The sequence below is a fragment of the Pimephales promelas genome, chromosome 6 (assembly GCF_988280905.1).
Source record: "Pimephales promelas chromosome 6, fPimPro1.hap1.1, whole genome shotgun sequence".
Classification (NCBI taxonomy): domain Eukaryota; kingdom Metazoa; phylum Chordata; class Actinopteri; order Cypriniformes; family Leuciscidae; genus Pimephales; species Pimephales promelas.
The window spans coordinates 4,732,542-4,751,587 of record NC_142774.1 but is presented as its reverse complement, the minus strand read 5'-3'; the positions used below and the strand labels follow the sequence as shown (position 1 = coordinate 4,751,587).

At 37.4% G+C, this 19,046-nt stretch overlaps 2 protein-coding genes across 2 annotated transcripts; both read right to left on the bottom strand.

The window, feature by feature from the left end:
- Nucleotides 1–414: 414 nt before the first annotated feature.
- On the bottom strand, nucleotides 415–5,583 carry cldnd1b (claudin domain containing 1b). The gene is made up of 5 exons (XM_039685887.2): nucleotides 5,449–5,583; nucleotides 3,892–4,398; nucleotides 3,657–3,764; nucleotides 2,970–3,107; nucleotides 415–1,339 (listed from the first exon to the last, which is right to left on the bottom strand). Exons 2-5 carry the CDS (start codon nucleotides 4,184–4,186, stop codon nucleotides 1,119–1,121), a joined length of 762 nt encoding a protein of 253 aa, XP_039541821.2. The 5' UTR covers nucleotides 4,187–4,398; nucleotides 5,449–5,583; the 3' UTR covers nucleotides 415–1,118.
- Nucleotides 5,584–6,343: 760 nt separating this feature from the next.
- glb1 (galactosidase, beta 1) lies at nucleotides 6,344–18,479 on the bottom strand. Its single transcript, XM_039685676.2, has 16 exons — nucleotides 18,279–18,479; nucleotides 17,178–17,347; nucleotides 15,753–15,903; nucleotides 14,749–14,809; nucleotides 14,551–14,645; nucleotides 13,864–14,044; nucleotides 12,403–12,461; nucleotides 11,433–11,554; nucleotides 11,254–11,294; nucleotides 11,050–11,162; nucleotides 10,880–10,954; nucleotides 10,316–10,405; nucleotides 10,037–10,150; nucleotides 9,129–9,260; nucleotides 8,732–8,968; nucleotides 6,344–7,066 (listed from the first exon to the last, which is right to left on the bottom strand). The coding sequence occupies exons 1-16, from the start codon at nucleotides 18,333–18,335 to the stop codon at nucleotides 6,812–6,814; spliced, it is 1,953 nt and encodes a 650-aa protein (XP_039541610.2). The 5' UTR covers nucleotides 18,336–18,479; the 3' UTR covers nucleotides 6,344–6,811.
- Nucleotides 18,480–19,046: the final 567 nt, after the last annotated feature.

Genomic DNA, 19,046 nt, shown 5'->3' with positions numbered 1-19,046 from the left:
AGGAGTCGGATCCAGATCCAACTCCTCCCACCTTACGTCCACCTAAACCAACCCATCTCCACCCCTTGATCCATAAACCCACCCCAAAACCTACCCAGCTCCACCCCCGATCCCTAAATCCACCCAGCTCCACCCCCTGATCCCTAAACCCACCCCTAAACCTACCCAGCCCCACCCCTAGATCCCTAAACCTACCAGCTCCACCCCCTGATCCCTAAACCCACCCCTAAACCTATCCAACTCCACCCCTCAGATCTGGATCCAACTCCGCCCCCTGGATCTCGTGTACTGCAATGAGGTGCTACTGAATTTTTGGCTTTATATGCCAAAAATTGCCTAGGGATTTTGTTAAACTGAGGCGAACCGTGTTGAGTAAATTAACGTTTCAAATAAAGTATAAATAACAATATAAACCACAGCTGAGATGGTTTTAAATGGCTACCTGAACCATCACAAAACATAATTGGATTCTAAACAAAGTTACCAAACAAGTATAAAATTCATAATGTAATACATTCTCAAAGAGAGACTAAATGGTAAACAGTTTAACCAATGTAAAGCACAAGAAACAAAGCAATAAATAAGCACAACGAATGTTCAGGAAAACACAAAAGGCTCGAGTGGTAATAATGACAGATGCAAACATTCAGTCTTTCAGGCCAAGGCCAAGGCAAAAACCATAGTGCATCTTGGGATTGGACAGTGCTAAAATAGCTACAAAAACAGGCGGTGGTGTTTTTTTAAAACACAGAGGAAACGAAACTACCACATCTAAATAAGTTTAGTCAACAGGTTAAATGCATCTAAATAAATGATGAAGCCCTGAAGAACTACTGGAGTGTGACTTGATTATTATAGGTTTAGTTTCTCCTCTCAAACAGCAAAGATGTCAACAGAGTGGTTAAAAAGGCAGTTATATAGTAGGAAGATCCTTCAAGAGATGCAAGTATTCACAGGAGAGTGCTATGAGTGGACGGCGCTGGTTTAACCTACTAACTTTGGGTGGTGTGATCAGACCGTTTCCTTCATAACTTTTGTAAATAACAGCTACTAGGTTAGTGGTAAAAGCAGCTGCTGAAGCAATCGCTTCGGCAACTCTACAGTTAGTACACTGTTGCCTAGGCAACCCTGTAGGCTGTCATTCGAGTGTAGTGTTGGCGGTGACTCCTCGCAGCCCATATGAAGAGCGCAGCAGCCATGATCTGCAGCGGAGACGAGATCAGGGCCAAAAACAGGGACCAGCCCGGAGAGTAGTCCATACCCTCGGGAAGCTCTGATATATTATGGAGCAGATGCACGCCCGCGAGGAAACAGCATACCGTGGCCACAGTACACAGGCCTGGGAGCAAAATAAACGTTTAAATGTAATGCTTTCTTTGTCGGGGAGCTCTGGAAATAGCTGTGATTGTTATTATTATCATTCTTCCATAATGTACAGTAGGGGTGTAACAATATATCGTGCCACAATATATCGCAATACATATATCGCATGAATAGTGACAATCTGCATCGTGGATAGTCTCCCCAAAATTTTTATTTTTATTTTTCAATTTTTATTTTGGGGAGACTATCCACGATAGTTTTCTATAATAATGCAATGGGGGAATATTTGTGGGTCCCGATAATGCCAAACGTCTGATGTTACCAGTAAAAAGTGACCGACATTATTTTAAATATGTCTAGTCAGTGAAAGCGTGCAAGCATATTTATCTACAATAACTCCGAAATTTCTGCTTCAGAAGCATGAATATTGTTATTCTGGTGTCTCCATTGTCCTTGGGTTACAAGAACCATGTCCAAGCCTATTCATTTAAACCCACAATGTAATATCAAAGTTAGCAATTTAATCAACAATACATTTTTTGTTAATCTTTAATCATATGTCTTGGAGTATCGCAATAATATCGTATCGTGAGCTCAGTATCGTGATATGTATCGAATCGTGACATGAGTGTATCGTAACACCCCTACAAATTTAGCATTTTAAATCAACAGTACATTTTTTGTTAACCTTTAATCATATGTCTTGGAGTATCGCAATAATATCGTATCGTGAGTTCAGTATCGTGATATGTATCGAATCGTGACATGAGTGTATCGTAACACCCCTACAAATTTAGCATTTTAAATCAACAGTACATTTTTTGTTAACCTTTAATCATTTGTCTTGGAGTATCGCAAAATATCGTATCGTGAGTTCAGTATCGTGATATGTATCGAATCGTGACATGAGTGTATCGTAACACCCCTACAAATTTAGCATTTTAAATCAACAGTACATTTTTTGTTAACCTTTAATCATTTGTCTTGGAGTATCGCAAAATATCGTATCGTGAGTTCAGTATCGTGATATGTATCGAATCGTGACATGAGTGTATCGTAACACCCCTACAAATTTAGCATTTTAAATCAACAGTACATTTTTTGTTAACCTTTAATCATATGTCTTTGAGTATCGCAAAATATCGTATCGTGAGTTCAGTATCGTGATATGTATCGAATCGTGACATGAGTGTATCGTAACACCCCTACAAATTTAGCATTTTAAATCAACAGTACATTTTTTGTTAACCTTTAATCATTTGTCTTGGAGTATCGCAAAATATCGTATCGTGAGTTCAGTATCGTGATATGTATCGAATCGTGACATGAGTGTATCGTAACACCCCTACAAATTTAGCATTTTAAATCAACAGTACATTTTTTGTTAACCTTTAATCATATGTCTTGGAGTATCGCAAAATATCGTATCGTGAGTTCAGTATCGTGATATGTAACGAATCGTGACATGAGTGTATCGTAACACCCCTACAAATTTAGCATTTTAAATCAACAGTACATTTTTTGTTAACCTTTAATCATATGTCTTGGAGTATCGCAATAATATCGTATCGTGATTTCAGTATCGTGATATGTATCGAATCGTGACATGAGGGTATCGTTACAACCCTAATGTACAGCTGTCTTACCGGCAAGCAGATGCAGGATCCCTACGAACAGGGTGGGAGTGACACTGCGGCAAAGACAGGCACACACTCCGATCAATGCCGCGAGAAACACCAGTCCAACAGAGATCAGCGGCAACAGGAACTGACACTTCCACAGGTCTGAGGACACACACACACACACAACACAAACATCTGAAGGATTTCAGAACATAATGACAACGCAAATTACAAAACCACTCGCTGATGCTGGTTGAAACAAACACTGTATATAAGAGTTTTACAGATAGACGGACGGACAGAAAGATAGATCAACCATTCAAAAGTTTGGTTTTGGTAAGATTATTTTAGGCTTTTGAATTCAGTCTCTTCTGCTCTCCTAGGCTGTATTTGATCCAAAAAAATTGTAAAAACAGTAATAATGTGAAATAGTATTACAATTTAAAATAACTTTACTATGTGAATATATTGTAAAATGTAATTTATTCCTGTGATCAAAGCAGAGTTTTCAGCAGTCTTCATTGTCACATGATCTTTCAGATATCTGCTGATTTGATGCTCAATAATAAACATTTCTTATTGCATCCTTGCTGAATAAAACTATAATTTCTATCTGTATATATATAAAAACATTTACAACAGACTCCAAACTACTCTTAAACAGTACTAGTGCATATCTAAAATTGAATATTTTGAGTTAGGAGGACGTACATGTACGCAGCAGATCTTCTCCACTGTTAATATTTCCGGGAGATATGAACTTGGATTCCCACTGCTGGGGCAAAGTAAAGGCCTGACATTTAGTCACCATTATCGGATCTGGAAAAGACGGATCCGGAGAGCCAGGAGGGAGACAAAGCCAAAGGAAGTTAGCATCAGTTATTAACCCAATAATAAATAATGAATACATAAACATAAATTACAAAGTTGAACATCCTCTCCTCACCAGGCTCTTTAAACCAGGGTGAGCTTCGGGGCACCAGAATGCAGCGCCACCAGAGACCCAGCGTGCCATTCAACCGGAACAAAGCAACACTGTAGCTCCTCTCATCCACGTCTTCTCCCTCAAAGTCCTGCCGCAGGGTCTGCAGGTCTGAGCCGTTGTTGACGTCGTTGCTGGCCGGCTGACTGTGGTACTGGAACCAGTGCTGCGTTCCCATTGCAACAGAGAGATAGACGGTGGCAAGAAGGCTCAGCACAGAGCCGATGACCAGCGCGGTGGCGTAGCGGTTGTCCACCATTGTTTTGATGATGTAGTAATATTAAAAAACAAATTCTAGATAGCCAAAAAAAATAACTACTTAGTAGATGAGTGTGAGGAAATCGATCATATGATTTGTTGTTTTAAACAGAAGTCAAGTTTCATTTTTATCTTCCAGTGATATCCATGGCAGAAAGTCAGATCACTTCTTCATGGGCGCGATCCTTCTTGAGATCTAAAGAAGCGTGTCATCTGAAACAGAGAGAAGTGTAATTAAATCACAAAGAAGTCAAACAAAGACGTGTTTAATCACAAGTTGCATAGCTGAAAAACAGAGCTATTATTAAGGAGGAGTCCTACAGTACTCTCTTAGAAGAGTTTGATAAAGACTATCCCAGTTTTAGGATAGTCTACACTAATTTTTGTAGTACAGGCTGATCTGTTTCAGATAAAAGCCACTAAACTGGTAATTACAGCAAATTAAACTGTGTTTAGTCACTGTACTTGATAGTGACTTCTAATAGCTGTAATAACAAAACTTAACATTTCTAATAACTCGGTACATTCAAAATGGACATTTATAGTATATTCTTTAATGGGTTTTATTGTATGTCAACTATATTTGTCGTTCCCTGGGCATTGAAAAGGATATTCATTGATAAACCCCTTAAAATGAGAGTTGTGTCCAATAAAGTAATAAAGGAAAACATAACGTCAAACTCTTCATGAGAAAGGGCTCTGACCATTTCACAAGATGTAAACAACACTGGTCCAGAAGCACTTCCTGTTTCAGTTTGTAACCGTTTTCTTTATTTCACATGTAAAGAAAACATCTTAAAGATGTTTAACTTTTTGATTCAGTTTTATATGTTCTGTTGATTGTATTTTACCCCAGCTTTTATGTAGTGATAAAAAACTGAAACAGGAAGTGATTCTGGACCAGTGTTGTTTACATCTTGTGAAATAGTCTATAAAATTCAGAAAACGAGATAAAAAAAATAAGCGTTTAAATGCACAAAAAGGCATATTATTTAATACAATTTTGAAATATTTAACCGACACAATAGCCTAATGCTCAGTATTTCATACATTAAAGTTGCTTGACGTTCGTTGACTAGCATAAAAGCTAACAGGCTAGTGTGTTTTTAGCGACATACTCGACACTTTGACGAATAAAAATAACGTATATAAATTTTGAGTGTTCTGTATTTCTAATACCAATGAAATTTTCTATTTAGAACAACAATACCCGAAAGTTTTTTTTGTATAAATAAATTAAAACGGTTTGCGATTGTCACTTACCATATTGAGCAAACCCAGCGCGCTGATGACGACTCTGTTCCGGTTACGCTTACGTATGCGCGTGCACATCACCTCAATCCGCACGAGAGCGATTAGTTCACGTCACGAGAAATTGCCGAATCTGGGTGAAGATTGAAGAATGTGCAAACTTAATATACTTGTAAATGGAAAAAATGTAAGCCCTCCTTTAATATATTTCTATGTTATTTTACTCAAATGTTTCAGAGCTTCAAATATTTCAAAAAACGTAATATAAAGTTTGAAACCTTATGTCTCTCTTTATCAAAATATTTACTTTTTTAGTATTTTAATTCCTTTCATGTATACTGGCTATGTGATTGTTTTGACCCTTGACCCTTTTTTTTCTTCTTCTTCTTCTTCTTCTTTCTAAATCCATACTCTGTATTGATCTAAATGGAAGTGTCTTACAGTTTTTGTATGTTCCCTGTCTTGTTCTGTACATAATGCAAATAAAAAATTAAAAAAAATGTGCAAACTTAATTTAACGAGAAACATTTAACGGGTCATTACGAATTTCAATGAGAGAGGTTCAGCTGCAGAAAAAGACCTTTGGACAATAAATGGTGTCTAAATTTCTTAAAATGAAATCCAAAATGTGCTTGGTGTCGGTGTTGACATCAATTATTTTTAAAGGGTTTGATCATTTTCAGTCAGGCGTAGTATGAGATGAGATGCATGTTGAAAGTGTCTTTTAGGTTTTCACACATCCTAACCAAAAGAGAGGGCAAAAAAAAAAGGAAGAAGAAAGTAAAAAAAAAAGTTTGCCTTCTGCAGAATTGCAGTACACATAAAAACTAAATTCTAGTAAATTTTAAACATTTCTAGACCCTTAAAACAAACCATATATCACTATACATCTCAGATAAAGACTGCGTGAATAAAATAGTGCAGTTTAATTTACACACAAACTATGGATTTCTGTAAGGCTTCAATAATACAATTAAAAAGTCATTCAACATCATTTCATCATGATACATTACAAGGCATGTCAAATGTGGTGCAAAAATAAAATCACTCATACGCAATAACCGCTTGACTGAATGTAACAAGTTCATCCAAAAATGAAAGGTGAGATTTCTAGTATTATTCAAAATAATGAAAAGTGCAAAATAAAAGTAGGAAATAATGTGAACAGCACCATGAGAGGATCTAGTGCACTCAAATTAAAATCCCTGAGCGGCTTTGATTTTACTGTAAATTCACAGTGATTATAAATGATAGTTTTAATGTTGTCCATATAGAGCCGATACATGTCATATCCCTTCAGATTCCTTCAGATCAGTAAAATGTGTGACGCAAATGAATTGTTCTAAGATTATTCTGCGTGTGGTGGTCGGTAAAATCATAAGAGGTCTTGTTTTTCGAACAGCCGTCTCATGTGCTGGCCGGTTGTCTTCACCGTGGCGTTTATGACCGGAGTGTCTGTGAACTCCACCACGCAGGAACCCGAGGAGCACGGTGCCGCCTCCAGCTCCAGAACGGTTATGTTGTTTTGAACCGAGGTGCTGAGCAGGTGGGCTGGGACAAAGAGGGTCACCTGTGGCCCGCGGGAAGGCCAGTAGCGGCCCACGTTAAAACCATTAATCCACACTTGACCCTGGAATAAAAAAAGCATTTCATGATCCTTTAAAATTTCACCTAAGCTAATCTCTTCACATTTGTAAATGGATCCCATTAGGGGAGGCACGGATTTGAAAATTTTGTCCGGATAATGGATAATTATTTATATTTGAAAGCTGATAACCGATATATCGGCCGATAAATCTAAATCCAAATCTAAATTTCGATATAATTTGTGAATTTATAATTACAAAAACAAAAGTCTCATCATTAAAAGCCATTTTATGTAGTTTAATTTTATGTAGCCTACTGACAGACGTGCGCAGCACATGTTTCACTTAACTGTATTTTCCCTTTTTCCAATCATATTTAAACCAATTAAAACCATCATGGCGAACGGAGTGCATATGAAGTGTCTCAGCTGAAGGAAATAATCCATTATTTATTGCTTTAATACATCAGCCAAATTTTCTAATCAGGCCGATAACGATAACATTAAAAATGAAAATATATTGGCCGTTACCGATATGGCGGCCGATATATCGTGGATTTTCCCTTTTTCCAATAAAATTTCAACCAATTAAAAACCATCATGGCGAATAGTGTGGATCTGAAGTGTCTCATCTAAAGGAAATAATACATTATTTATCGGCTTTAATACATCGGGCCGATAACATTAAAAATGAACTTATATTGGCCGATACCGATATGGCGGCCGATATATCGTGGATTTTCCCTTTTTCCAATAAAATTTCAACCAATTAAAAACCATCATGGCGAATAGTGTGGATCTGAAGTGTCTCATCTAAAGGAAATAATACATTATTTATCGGCTTTAATACATCGGGCCGATAACATTAAAAATGAACTTATATTGGCCGATACCGAAATGGCGGCCGATATATCGTGGATTTTCCCTTTTTCCAATAAAATTTCAACCAATTAAAAACCATCATGGCGAATAGTGTGGATCTGAAGTGTCTCAGCTAAAGGAAATAATACATTATTTATCGGCTTTAATACATCGGGCCGATAACATTAAAAATGAACATATATTGGCCGATACCGATATGGCGGCCGATATACCATGCATCCCTAGTATTTTCCCTTTTCCCAGTCATATTTCAAACAATTAAAAACCATCATGGCGAACAGTGTGGATCTGAAGTGTCTCAGCTAAAAGAAATAATACATTATTTATCGGCTTTAATATATCGGCCGATAACATTAAAAATGAACATATATTGGCCGATACCGATATGGTGGCCGACATACCATGCATCTTTAGTAATTTCCCTTTTCCCAATCATATTTCAAACAATTAAAAACCATCATGGGCGAACAGTGTGGATCCAAAGTGTCTCAGCTAAAAGAAATAATACATTATTTATCGGCTTTAATATATTGGGCAAATTTTTATATCGGCCCGATATTATTAAAAATGAACTTATATTGGCCGATACCGATATAGCGGCCGATATACCGTGCATCCCTAGTATTTCCCCAATCATATTTCAAACAATTAAAGAAAACAATCATATTTCAAATCTGAAGTGTCTCAGCTAAAAGAAATAATACATTATTTATCGGCTTTAATATATCAGGCAAATTTTCATTAAAAATGAACATATATCTCCCGATAACGATATATCGTGCATCCCTAGATCTCGTTAAAACCGACAGCAGCGGTGAAGAGTCCTACCTTCCTCCAGTTGGGAAACTGTATGTATGTGTCCTGGGGGAGGTCGGGAATGCCGTCCGGGATGTGGAAGCTGCCAGCGTAGAAGGTTGGAGGTGAAAGAGCAAGAGGAGGTGTGGTGGTTAAACTGGCGGAGGGTGTAGACAACAGCCCGTTACGCACGGCTTCATCTATACTCAGAGAGTACACCGTCCAGTTAACCAGAACGTCAGCGCCCAGAGTCAGGTTAAACACCAGACCCTGAGGAACAGAGAGAGAAAATGAAAAAGAGTGAATATTTCTGTGGGATTGTCAGCTACGGGAAAACTGTCATTCTGATTAGTTAGAAAACATATAACAACTCAGGTTAGAACAGTTGCTGAGAATGAGTAAAATGGGAAGTGGATAAAGTTTTGGTTGCCTTGAAGTCATTAATTTCTCTGCCGTAGTTGATTCTGCCCATGTTCTCCACCAGGATGTCCACACGACTGCCAGCTTTTCCAGTTATATTCATGGTGAGTGCCTTGTTCCTCTCCAAAATACCAGCAGAAACCTAAAAAAAGAAATGATTTAAGAAGCACAGAATGAAATGAAACAGTTACACTACTGTTCTTGTTTTTGAAAGAAGTCTCTTCAGCTTATCATATGCATTTCATCAGTGAAAAATATAGTCAAATATTACTACAATTTTAAATAACTGTCATCTATGTGAATATATGTTTATCCTGTGAGGAATATTTCTGATTTCTATTTATATTTTCTCGTTTCGTGTCTTAGGCCATCAATGTGTACTTACATTTACGAGTCATTAATTCATGTTTAATTTGGACTTCTCTGTGCATGCTCTTTGAGGTGGTGACCATAGACCCCCATTATATGACTGACAGACAAGAACGGTTTGACCTAAAAATATCGAAATTGAAACTACTGCGGAAACAAAGACACCTACATCTTGGATGCCCTTGAGGTAAGATAAAACATCCCAAAAATTAATTTCAAACTGAACTATCCCTTTAAAATTCTTGTGGAAACAGCAATGTATTTATTCAGGATTATTTTGATGAATGGAAAGTTCAAAAGAACAGCATTTATTTTAAATAGAAATTCCATTCTTTTGAACAATTAAATGTGTCCTTGCCGAATTAAAGTATTAATTAAAAAAAAACAAAAAAAAAACTTACTGACCCCAAACTTGCAGTGTACTCTATAAAAAGTGTTATGCAAACACTTACAATTAGAATTAAATCTCTGTGCAAACTTTATCTTAAGAGCATTTAACCATCACATCGGTTATGATTATGAGTAACTCAGTAAAACAGAGCTGCTTACGCCATCAATGGATATATATGCCCGATCATGGACTCCATTTAGAGGGGATGACAGCGGGGTGGGCTCCAAACAGTTCACAGGTAACACAGTTTGATACAGCATAAAGCCAAAAGCCTGACGGGATAATGATCCATAATCATTAAACAGATAAGACAATACAGCTCATAAAAAAGCATCAGCATAAACAATGACTGAGACAAAGCATTTGTCACTAACATTACATTACTGAACAGAGCTTCACATTCACTGAAGAAATATTAAGATGAGATGCGGGCATACCTGATTCATTTCAGTAAATGTAAGTGGGTAAAGAGTTTTTACAGGGCCAGACAAAGATAATACATCCAAAGACTCTGACACGGTCTTGAGCTGGAAGGACATAGACGCATTCAATAAAGAGGACCTATAATGCTTTTTTAAATACTTTCTTTAGTGTGTAATGTTGCTTCGGGCATTAAAAAGGTCTGAAAAGTAAAAAAAAAACTGTTTCTGAACTCTTTGAAACGCCTCCATTGTAGACATTTTCTTCTGGGAACAAAAACACGTCACAATGTTCCTCATTTAAATAATTCCCGCACAAGATATACGCAAAAAAAGGGTTAAATTTGGAGCGTGACATTTCTGAAAGACGCTGGAAGTTGTTGACCAATCACAACACACTGGACAAGCCGAACAATCAGAGCACAGAAGGAGGGGAACTAAACAGAGCGTTACTGACAGACTGGGAAGAGAGGAGCTGAAACAATGTCAACTACTGGAAAAATAAGGAGTTTTTTTTCACATTTAAGCATGAGACTCGAAATATAAATCATATTACAACAGTAGCAAAAAAAAAAGATGTACCTTCTTCATTTGCACTTGTCCATATGCAAATTTAGGTGTTGATGGAGGCAGCACTCCTTGTGGTATATCTTTGTACTGCATCAGATCGAAAAAAAACAAAAAAAACAATCAGATCGATATGCGTGATTACAGACCATTGCATTCCCTTAAATAAATAGCTAAATCTTTACCATTTTGATGACTTCTCTAATGGCGAAATACTTGTCTGTGAGGTCTCCAGCTTCTGTAAGGGGGGCGTCATAGTCGTAGCTGGTTGGCTGAGGACCATAAGGAGAGTTTGCGCCTATAATGTGATAAAAATCCAGGAAAAACGTGAATCGAGACACATTGCAAGTTATTCTTAGCCTGTTGAGGTACAAATCTCCGAGACCTACCATTCCAATAACCAAAGTTAGTTCCACCGATGAACATATATCTTGAAAACAAGAACAAAAATAGAGATAAATCATGCAATTCTGACTATTCAAAATAAACTAATTAATATAATAAAATAAATCAGAAGTCATTTTTAGTGTAAAAAACGATATTCAATTGTTATGAGTGACCAACTCACAAGTTGACATTGGCTCCCATTCCCAGGATTTCATTGAGGCTCTTAACGATGGCGGCTGTGTTTACGACAGAGTGTTTCCCGCCCCAGTGGTCCAGCCAGCCTACGTAGAACTCAGAGTTCACCTGCAAAAAAAATTTATAAAAATGGCCTCAGTCCAGCCTCTCGGGAACCTAGTGTCGGAGTTGCATGTACCCCATGCACACCGTTTCACTATTTTACACTTAAAACGACAAGAAAAAACAAATGAAAACTGGCTAAATGCAATGCATTTCAATGGACGTGGAAGCAGAGAATGTCCGAGTGTATTGGGTCAGCTGCGCACTACGCGTTTGAGGGCGTGGCTTAGCCATAGGTCAATTCTCTCTCCCTGCCAGATGTGGAAAGGCTTATCCATGTCTTTATTACGTCGAGGCTTCATTATTTTAATGCATTAATCATGAGAAACTGCTATATGTTCAGAATTTAGCCGCTCGGGTCATGACTCGCACAACTGCTTGCCAGCATATTTCCCAGGCTGTTCTTCATAAATGGCACTGGATTCCCATACAGGTGCGTATTGATATTAAAACCTTGTTTTTAACATATAAAGCTGTTAATGGGATAGCCTCTAGATATCTTTATAATTTAGTCGTCCCTTGTACTCTCTCTGCTCCGATTATCGTGGCCTTGTTTTAAAACCAGGTCGAGCTTCTTCGGTTTTCCAATCGCTTTGCCTACTTTAAGAAGTCTCTAAAGACTCATCTTTTTAAAGCTGTTTATTGTTGTTGAGTATACTTTGTTATTTCTGTTTTTTTACTATATTGCTGTTATTGTTTTCATTACCCAGACCCAGTGTAGCACTTTGGGTTTAAGAAAAGCACAATATAAATAAAATTCATTAGTATTATTATAATCATGTAATTCAGCGTAGCTTTGTCATCCACTGTCTTTATATTCATAAGTGCTGATAGGAGAACTGATTGATTCTTACCAAAGGCCCACGTGGCTCTGCATGTCTCTGTGCTTGAAACGCCGCTGTTACATTTGAGCCTGCACAAAAATACAACAATAAAATTCACAAATCGCAATGCTAACAAATGTCAGAACCAGTGTTATCGTTAACTAAAAACGTAACAAAATAAAATATTTTAAAAAACCAATTAAACTTATTTTATTTCAGGTAGTTGCTATGTGTTATATTAGCAATATCTATCTATCTATCTATCTATCTATCTATCTATCTTATATATATATATATATTATAGCCCGACCGATAAAGGATTTTGAAGGCCGATACCGATACAAATATTTTGGGGTTTTAAAATCCGATATATCGGCCGATATTTTATTTATTTATTTATTTTTTGTCATGCTTATTTGAGTTAAGAGAACTGATGGGGATGTTCTTTTAATTGTTATTCAAGCAATGTATGTATCGTGACCAACTCAACGAGTGTTGCCAACAGGACAGTGTAGAGTGCCCTCTGGTGGACAAACTATACAACTCCAACACTCATGACATGGTTGAAGCGTGTTTCGTCCGTTTTTACTTTATTTTCGAAATATTCATTTATCGGCCATTATAACCGCCAATACCGATAGTTTGGAAAATGCCTAATATCAGCCGATAAGATCAGCCTGCCGATATATATATATATATATATATATATATACAGTATATAACCTTGACATTAACTTGTTTGCCCACCAGCCACTGTGGCTAGCCCATTTCTAAAGTTACTAGCCACTGAGCATTTACACTGCCCACAATTTTGACATCAATACCATGAGGAAAAACTGCCATATAGATATTTTTAATACTATCTCATAATTTGGCAGCAGGAATATTAGGCTGTTGTCACTTTTAAGATCTGATGCACGGATCCATTACACTGTTACACGTTTTCTTTCTCAACTGTTTACGTTCACTTAAAACATATTCTGACTGTGTGTACGTGAATATTTGTAAATATGTATTTATATGTAAATATTATTTGATTTTGCATGTATTTGCTTTTTAAGTGCAATAAGCAGTGAAAACGAACTCAATTTATAACTGAGAGGCGGCTTTATGCGTTTTTCTTGAATTTATGCGCATGTGTTTGTGTGTCACTCGCTGTCGGAGAGATGAGAGAGCAAGAAAGCACAGCTTTACCTGTATCTATTCGGTGGAAAATGAGTATTGGAAACGTTTAATTTATTTCAGTATAGATATGTATCAAAAATATATATATTTTTGACAACACACTACTATATTGCACTTAGTTTATTTCAGGGATTGCATTTTAAAAAGACTACAACCATATAAAATTTAACCCGCCAAAGTGGCAAGTAGGAGTGACTGCGTTACACTGCTAAAATCCACCCGCATTTGGCAGGTGTTAATGTCAAGCTCTGTATATAACATGGGCATAAATGTAGGTGATAAAGGTGATATATAGGCTGTGCAGACCTGGGCCGAAGTCAACGGTGGCATAGATGCCCTGGAGGGATCCACACTTGAGATAACCCACGCCTGCTCCATCAGTGGTGAACAGGACCGCCTCGTCCCCCAGATGAGCCCGGAAAAGCAGGCTGAGATGCCGCATGTAATCAAAATCACAGGCAAAGTAACTGCCGTATTCATTCTCTACCTGCACATGAAAGCAATCGCATTCATAAATGTAAGATGTGCTTGTGTTTGAAAATGAAACTTTTATACATATTGCACATATTTACATGTTTGTGCTTAAATAGCTAAAAATGGTGAAAATATACATACAAATTACATATATATGTATATATATATATATATATATACAGTGGCTTTATGTCATTGTAATGTAATTGTCCCACCTTTTATAAGTAACACCCATCAGATCATGAGCAGACATTTTATGAACTGATAACATAATACGCTGGAAAATACCTGAATTATTAATGAGTGAATATACTGGGAAACAGGAAATTCCCCTGTTCAGTTTCATGAGTTTAGCACTAAGGCTAAGGCAGTTCTCACGCGTTATGAAAATTACATATTCAATAATTAATATATATTTGACAATACAGTATATCATATTTTATACTGTGTATATATATATATATATATATATATATCTTTTTTTTTTTTATCAGCATGATAGTTATATAACTGTCTTACTTGCACAGTAATGATGGGTCCGCCATTCTGGTACAGGTAACGTTTAATGACGGGCAACAACTTCCCCATCCACTTATCCACTGCTGTAAGGTAATCTAGAGCAATATAAAAACACCACTTGAACTTACAAGATCGACATTTCACTGATTAAACACCATCTAAGGTTAATCAATAAGGTTAATCAATAACTATTATTACCTGGATCAGATGATCGCAGCACAATGTCTTTCTTTTTCAACAGCCAGGCAGGCAAACCCCCCTAAAACAAGAAAAATGTAACCATCCGAGGTCACAAAATTTGAAAATGTATTATTAACTGTATTGTAAATGTAAAATGTATTATTAACTTAACTATTATTGACTATTTTTAAATCGGAATTATTGACTGTATAGGACATGTCATGTGTCCCTGCCAAAAAAAATGATTTTGATACCATGAACCAGCATAAAAACCATCCTCATGCGAGAGACCCCGATCCGAAAATGTATGTCATAAACTGGTATAAAATATTATTTAGAAAATATTTTGTTTCTGTTAAGTTACAAAAAATGTTCACTATAGTACTGTACTAATATGTGTATTTTTTTGTTTACTTTTATGTATTATTTGAATCAATTTACATTTATTTTAAATCATATGCATTAATTAATTATTTAATTTTTACATTGTTTTTCCACAGACCACCTAGCTCTCTCTTGTGCCCCCCGGACCCTAGTTTTAGATGCATTCTGCACGGTGCATTCTGGTCGATCGGGTCACAAGTCTCTTTTGTCCACTTTCAACCACTTCTGTCCTGGTTTCTCCGAGTGGAAGGTCTATGGGCGGGTAAATGTACGTGTTTTTTCAGATCTTTCGAACTAATGGACAAAATAAGCTTGCGCAATTTACATATGAATGCGACCGGAGCATCAGCTTTCATTTCTGCTCTGACAGCCGTAAGATCACGTGGAACTGTGTGTGTGTGTGTGTGAGAACACTGAGCTTGGGAAGTTTTTCATCTTCCCAAGCTAATGCACTCCCAATAATGTTTACGCATTAGATCAGTAGACGGAGAAAGACAGTCTTTTGTGGCTGTTCGACCACATGAGCATCTACACTACGAAAGCAGTCCGGTCTGATGTGCTTTCAACTACCTCTGGAAGTGTCGGAAAGCGGACGAGCTCAAAACGTTTAAAACTCGTATAAACAGGTCTTTCCTCACCATATCCCACTCTGCACAGATGTAGGGGCCTGGCCTCATGACGACCAGCAGGCCGATGTCTTGGCACAGCTGCAGGAAGTGCTCGAGATCCCTGTCTCCGCTGAAGTCGTACTGACCCGGCACCGGCTCGTGGAAGTTCCATGGCACATACCTGTGGACAAATTCGTCCATTAAAGGGATACTCCACCGGTTTTTCATATTAAACTACACTCTTAGAAGAAATGGTTCCATTTAGAACCAGAAATGGTTCCATCCCCCGCTTCATATATGGAACTCCAAAAGGGTTCTATATAGACGCATTTTTTTGGTAAAAGGGTCTATTGGCCAAGTATGGAACCCCAGGGCTCTATATAGAACCCAGAGGAACCCTTTTTTAAGAGTGTATAGAACCTTTTACCAAGAATGGTGGCGCAAAATAAAACGTTGCGCTTTTCTAATACTACAGCAATTGCTTGGGAGTGGTCTCTCTGAAATCAGGAGTGTTCAAGTTGTTGTCACAAAACGTGATTGATCCGCAACAGGAAGTAACGCACTACACGAGTTGACTACTCTGTCTGTCACCCAACGATTCTATCTTGTCTACAAACCACATTTTGTCACGCGATAAAATGAACCGGAGATGACGCGAAACAACATGTGCGCCAATACCCAGCGAAGAAGACGAAGAACACAACACGCGAATATAGACGTCAGACAGAAACTAGTGCTGCGAACTGATTTGCTCTGAGAAAAAATGCAAAAAAAGAAAAAATAAGATTTACCCGGTGACGTCAACCCATGCCTTGCTTTGATTGGCTGGAGCTCATGACATCACTGAGGTTGAGTCGCGCGACAGCTCTGGATATCTAGCATGCTAGATATTTTTCTGGGATCGGCGACGCGTCTGCGAGGGGTTGTTGGCTCTTTCATACCAACAAATTGGCAAGCGTTCATCACCCGCTAATCCCCCGCGATTTGCACACGATAACACCCTGACCTGCCGGAGAGCTCAACGATTTGAAAATCGGGCTTAAAATCACATAGAGTGAACTAGGCTTTAGTGCACCCACTAATGTGTATCAACTCGTCTTAGTTAAGGGAAAAACATATTTTAATATAAAAAAAATGGTATCCCTTTAAGGAAATCTGGATGAGTGGAATTCAAAGTTAGAAAACAAAAGGGCAAAGAAATTCCATTGATTAGTACATAATTAAAATCATTTCATAAATATTGTACTTGTGATGAGCAATTTCTCAATGATAACATTTTATAGCTCAGTATTCACTATTGAATTTTTCATGATTTTTATTAAGGTGAAGAGTGAAAATGGGAATTTTTTATCATTTCCAGACTTTTTTCAGGTTTGGAAATCACAATATTTCCATGTTTTCCTTACAAAACATTGTAACTACTAATAATACATAATCATTGTCAGTTCGTCTTACGTCTGGATGGCGTTCAAACCAGCCATGTACATCTTGAGTAGCCGGTCCTTCCAGTAGACTCTGGGAATCCTGCTGTAGTGGATGCTGCCCGAGATGTAGCGAAATGGCTCTCCATCTTTAAGGAAGCAGTTTTGGCGGTAATCCACGGAGAAACTGGATGTTGAAGCATACTACGGAAAGGAAGAGGATACAAAGCGCTTTAAAACAAGAAAAATCATTTTTCATGAGTTAAAGGAATAGTTCATCCGACTAAAAATTACAGGAATAACTAAGGAATAATCCTTGACCACAGGATACCACAATTGACCAATCTGACCAAGTACAGTATTCCAGAGACCTGTGTAATTTTATAATGTACTCAGTCTCATGTTCAAAACAGTTTTAAACTGGTTTTCCTACTTCCGTGGAACACAATTTGCACTATATCCTTGTCTGAATCGTTTCCCCAAATGAAATTGAATGGGGCCATTTGAGTCCCAATTGACAAAAACGTGGTCTCAAAGAAGCCATGCCAGTTTTGACGTCTAGGATGGTTCATATGTATCTTGTGGCCAATTATTATTGACCTCAGAAATGTCAACATAATGACAAGACTTGTTTGTTTGTTTTTTTGTCATTTTTGAGCACAACAGCCTCAGTTTCCATTTACATTCATAGTATGAAAAAGAGCAGTTATTTAAACATCCTTCAACATTTTAAGATTAATATGGAATGAGGGTGAGTAAATGAGGACAGAATTGTGATCTTTGTGAGCCATCTCTTTAAATAACAGTATTAGAGATTGATGTTTGATGACTCCTCACATGACAAGTCACAAGACTTACGAGTCATGACAGTCTGGACGCACTTGTCAGGTGTTCGTATGTTCATTATCATAACATCAGACCAAAAATGCGACCAAATATCTCACAGCAGAAATATTCTTCAATTAACAGTGTCAGAATAGCAAACACTAGAAAGTATAACACCTTTCTTAGATGATATAGTACTGCATGTGCAAGTCACCATTTAAAGTTATTGAGAGAACATCAGCACACTAGTAAAACAAGCTTTACGTTTGGTTTTATACTTTTAAAACACACGGGCAAAGTTAATACTTGCCGTGACCGATGGTAGGATCAGGAGCAGAACCAACATCAGTCCGACACCCGCAGTCATGTTGTTTTGAATTCAGCAAACAGCGGTGCGGAAGTCAAGTACCATTTATTTCGGTTGCTACCAGCGATGAACCGACTCGTGAATGAATCGTTGTCTGGAATCGGATCTTTTTAATGAACTAGTTGAACCGGTTCACAGAGCAGGTCTGAAAGATTCGTTCACAAATCGACCTCAATCGTTAAAACGATTACGAACAGGGCTCAAAACGTTTCTGTATTTAGTAGTTGTCGTGTAAACGTACCCTTTGAAAACAAAAGATAGCATTTTCAGGCCCCCAAAACCCTTGTTGTGTATAAACGGACCACCAAATCGAAAAAAATTTGTTCTATTTTCGGTTTTGCGTAAACGGCCCCTGAATAAGTAAAGTTCTCGAGTCAACTACTCATTTCTCGAGTCTCTTTCAGACACGGCCGACATTTTAATTCAATATTTAAAACATAATTAGCATTAACGTCCGTAGCTACTTTCTTATTAGTAGTAAGTATTCCAGTAGATTAAAATAAAAATGTAAAATTCTAGCCATAACAAATTTTTTTTAATATTATGACATAGTGAACTGGAGACATTAGAAAATATAAAATATACATTATTAACCGAAAACTGTACCCGAAAAAAACATCTTACTGTTTTTTGTTTCAATTATAGGACTTGAAACAAACATTAGCACCAAAGTCAGAAGCTAAGACATTCACAAGACGCCAAGACTATGCA

Coding starts and splice junctions, on each gene's coding strand:
- cldnd1b (XM_039685887.2), bottom strand. CDS start 4,186: ATGGTGGACAACCGCTACGCCACCGCGCTGGTCATCGGCTCTGTGCTG. Junction 3,765..3,891: donor ACCCTGGTTTAAAGAGCCTG/GTGAGGAGAGGA, acceptor CGTCTTTTCCAG/ATCCGATAATGGTGACTAAA. Junction 1,340..2,969: donor GATCCTGCATCTGCTTGCCG/GTAAGACAGCTG, acceptor TTTTGCTCCCAG/GCCTGTGTACTGTGGCCACG.
- glb1 (XM_039685676.2), bottom strand. CDS start 18,335: ATGACTGCGGGTGTCGGACTGATGTTGGTTCTGCTCCTGATCCTACCA. Junction 14,045..14,550: donor GACCCATCATTACTGTGCAA/GTAAGACAGTTA, acceptor TTTCATGTGCAG/GTAGAGAATGAATACGGCAG. Junction 11,163..11,253: donor TAACTTTGGTTATTGGAATG/GTAGGTCTCGGA, acceptor ATCACATTATAG/GCGCAAACTCTCCTTATGGT.